The 4,331-nt window shown below is 40.0% G+C and overlaps 1 protein-coding gene across 1 annotated transcript in view; it reads right to left on the reverse strand.

The window, feature by feature from the left end:
* Window positions 1-1,205: 1,205 nt before the first annotated feature.
* Window positions 1,206-4,331, reverse strand: part of LOC110320216 (signal-regulatory protein beta-1-like) — a 31,169-nt gene continuing 28,043 nt past the window's right edge. Inside the window, exons 3-5 of the mRNA XM_021196132.1 lie at window positions 3,391-3,708; window positions 2,602-2,934; window positions 1,206-1,228 (exon numbers count right to left, since the gene is read on the reverse strand). Of these exons, the coding sequence (XP_021051791.1) occupies window positions 1,206-1,228; window positions 2,602-2,934; window positions 3,391-3,708 (674 nt within the window). The remainder of the gene's footprint in view (window positions 1,229-2,601; window positions 2,935-3,390; window positions 3,709-4,331) is intronic.

A 4,331-nucleotide genomic window follows, 5' to 3' on the forward strand; every position in this document is an offset into this window, starting at 1 on the left:
AACAATATGAACTAACCAGTACCCCCTGAGCTCGTGTCTCTAGCTGCATATGTAGCAGAAGATGGCCTAATTGGCCATCATTGGGAAGAGAGGCCTCTTGGGCTTGCAAACTTTATATGACCCAGTACAGGGGAAGCCCAGGGCCAAGTAGTGGGAGTGGGTGGGTAGGGGAGCAGGGGCGGGAGTGGGGGTGTATAGCGAACTTTCGGGGTAGCATTTGAAATGTAAATAACGAAAATAATAATAATTTTTTGAAAGTGGACCAAAAAAAAAAAAGAAAGAAAATTGGAAATAGTACTACCTGAGGACCAAGCTATACCACTCCTGGGCATATACCCTGAAGATGTTCCAATATGTACTAAGCACACATGCTCCTTATATTAATATAGTATATATATTAGCTAGAAGCTGGAAACAACCTAGATGTCTTTCATCAGATGAATGAATACAGAAAATGTGGTACATTTACACAAGGGAATACTATTCAACTATTAAAACAATGACTTCATGAAATTCACAGGCAAATGCATGGAACTTGAAATATAATCCTGAATGAGGTAACCCAATCACAAAAGAAGACACATGGTATAAACTCACTCATAAGTGCATACTAGACAAAAATCTCAGAATACTCAAGATACAGCTCATGGACCACATGAAGCTAAACCCAGACAATACTGCAGATGTGAAGAAGTGCTTGCTGACAGCAACCTGATATAGCTGTCTTTTGTGAGGCTTTGCCAGAGCCTGACAAATGCAGAGGCAGATACTCACAGCCAACCACTGGACTAAGCATGGGGTCACCAATGGAGGAGTTAGAGAAAGGACTAACTGAAGGAGCTGAAGTGGTTTACAACTGCACTGAAAGAACATAAACCAACCAGACCCCACCAGAGCTCCCAGAGACTGAACTACCAACCAAAGAGTACACATGGAAGGACTCATGGCTCCAGTCTCATATGTAGCAGAGGTGGCCTTGTTGAGCATCAGTGGGAGGAGAGACTCTTGGTCCTGTGAAGGCTCAATGCACCAGTGTAGGGGAATGTCAGGGTGGGGAGGCAGGAGTGTATGAGAGAGTGGGGGAACACCGTCATACAAGCAGAGAGACAGGGGATGGGATAGTGGGTTTTGGGGAAGGGAACTAGAAAAGGAGATATTTGAAATGTAAATAAAGAAAATATCCAATAAAGTGCATAAATAAAATGTCAATAAAATCCTTTGACAAATTCTAGTACAGAAGTTTAAAAATTCACGAAAATGCAAAAAATTCTTCAGAAGCACCACATTAAACAATACACCTGATATTGTATGAGTAATATGACATCTTATAAACCTTAAAGGAAATTGACTTCAGAAATAGAATGGATAACATTCTCCATGAAATATTACATTCAACAATATACCCATTATCAGATGACTGATATGACTTTTTTAGAAATATTAAGGAAAAATTGATTTCATCCTTTTAACACATAGAAGTAGATTTTTTGAAGTCTAGAGAGTTTAACAGGAAAAGCTGATGAGAATTTAAGGATGAAAGAAAAAAACAACCCTAATTTTGATGTGCAAAATAGAGTATAAAAATAATTTGAGACATATTTCAAAATAGGGTCCATTTCAGATCAATGTTGGGAACTACAGTTAATTTCATTGAATGTATATTTTGAATGAAAATATCATTATTTACCTGAGCACTCACAGTGGGCTATATTTGCAGTGTATGTGCACACATGACAGAGCCACCAGAGGGGTCTGTTATATCGCTTGGATAGAGCTCTTAATCTCAGGATTGGTGCTTTCTAACCTTTACATTTTTAACTGGCATATTTATAGATAATTAGGTGACCCAGTCTTTATCTAGCCAATGAGCTCACAGCAAGGGGTGTATACCAAGGAACCTGAGTTTTTCAAAACTCACTGGAGTTGAGGATCTTTTTTGTTGTTTTGGGAGAAGGAAAAAACATATTCACATAAATGGGTCCCAGTCTAATCCAAACTAACTGCTAGCATAGTAACAAGTTGAGGAGAAATACTTTACTAGCGAGTTTTCCTTATACCCTAGTGCTAGCAGTGCTCCTATGAACATTTGATTTTCCTTTATTTCATTAGTCCAGATCACACGCTGTGTGTGTGTGTGTGTGTGTGTGCGCGCGCGCGCGCGCGCGTGTGCGTGTGCACGCGCATGTGCACGTGCACGCGCATGTGCACACGCCCACACATGTATATTAAAAACTGGTTTTCAGGTAACCCATTGGAATTTCACTCCATTAGGACACAAATATTCATGGAAATATCTAAAATATAATGGAGTCAGTAAAGAAATGGTAAAGGAAAGACATGAACATAAGGATGTTCAAAAATATTTGGTAAAACAGGGAAGGGGCAAGATACTGGAATTTGATGATACCTTCCATTCTTAATTATTTAATCTATTAGTGGAAAGATATGTAAGATGTGTGAGAAGTTGGGAGTGAAATATGACGTTAACATTTTACTTTGTATTTGTCAGGATAATGCTACAATAATCATGAATGTTACCTTTTACATAAAAAAATGAAGCCCAATTTACATTTAGACATAAAGGTGGGGTGAAGACCTCACCAGACATGGTAACAGTACCTTGCACTCTCTGATGTTCAGTGACCACCACAGTATAGGTTTCAATGACTTCTGCCTGTCCATTATGCTCAACCTGGCATGTCACTACCATGTCCTCCTCAAGGGCAGATATGTTCACCAACAGCCAGCTGGTCCAGTTGTAAGTTCCATCCTTGTTTACTATATGTGTAAAAGGTACTTCTCTCCGGGATATATTTCCATTCTCTAACCAGGTCACCTGAAACCTTCGAGGATAGAACTTCTGTATTTGGCAGGTGACATTTATCAAATTCCATACCATTGTTGGCCGCTGGCTGATCTCCAGGGTGGGTGGAACTGAAAAGTACAAACAGAATCTGAGATAGATGGAACCTAGGCACAGACATTATCCAAAGAAGAGCTGAATGTTAAGAATCCACCCCCGTTGCAAATGCATTATGTATACAGAATGTGTGTCTTGTTCAGTGGAGGGCCAATATAAGTTCAGCTCTTCTCACACGGGCACTCAGGCTGTGGTGGATATGAATAGGTAACATTTATAAGAAGAATTATTGGGTACACTAAGAAAAAATAAATGCCTAAAAATTCTGTGCGTGATGTATGTGGTTCATAATTAGTATAGGTTTAATTTCTTCTGTAAAAATAAATACAATTCCTTTTATGTAGTGATCATACTACATGACCACCACCAACCCCCATGCATCTGGGTAGTATATACAAGTGCTTGGTAGGAATTATGAACAAACAATTCTGACTAGGTATGATACTGAGCTAGAATTCAGAAACATCTACCTTGAATGATGTCAGAGAAGTGAGCAATCCCTCTGAGAGGGTCTTGACCTAAAGTGACATGGGCCACTTCACAGATGATCTGAGAGCGGACATCCCTAGGTCCCAACACCACCTGGACTGTGCTGGAAACTCTATAGGAGACACTTGTTTCCTCAGATTCCACAGAAGTTTCCAAGTGAGAGATCTCATTTCCATTTTTGAACCACTTCAGTGTGAGGTTCCGCGGAAAGAATCCATGGGATCTGCATGTAAAGTTCACTGTCTGCTGAGGGACAGTTCTGGCTGTAGGACCCGAGACCACAGGTGAAGATGGTTTAGCTGTAAAGCAGCATATAAACAAAGATGTGATTTTGATAGCCACTACTGATGACATAACATTGTGAAGAACCTTCCTAGATATTATCCATTAATTATTAAACATTGTTGTTTACTGTCTGGATTGTTGTTACCAGGTCTTGAGGCAACTAGGAACCTGCTGGACTCCCATGTCATACCTGTGTCCAAGCAGCAGACATTAAGTCTTCATCCTCCTCAATGTTTTTTCCCCAGGCTTGTCCAGATCCTTCTGTGCTATACAATGTTCTGTGTCTTCAGAGGATAACAAAGATACCAAGGAAAAAACAAGGAGGGCAAACCCAGGTGCAATTCTAGGCCTCAGGCCAAGAAAGGTAATTATGAATGTATTTCAAATTTCATATCACTTATTCCTGCTGGCCTCCTCATGAATCCTCTACAGTCTAAGGTAAATGTTCCTAGATTTACAATTATCGTAAGCTAGAAAATTACATGTATAACAGCATTGCCACAAAGCTGGAACTTTTCCTCGTTCCCCTAATTATTTTTATTTTTCCCTTCCTTCCTTCCTTCCTTCCTTCCTTCCTTCCTTCCTTCCTTCCTTCCTTCCTTCCTTCCTTCCTTCCTCCCTCTCTCTTCCTTCCTTC

Source organism: Mus pahari, chromosome 4 (assembly GCF_900095145.1).
Source record: "Mus pahari chromosome 4, PAHARI_EIJ_v1.1, whole genome shotgun sequence".
Taxonomy (NCBI): Eukaryota; Metazoa; Chordata; class Mammalia; order Rodentia; family Muridae; genus Mus; species Mus pahari.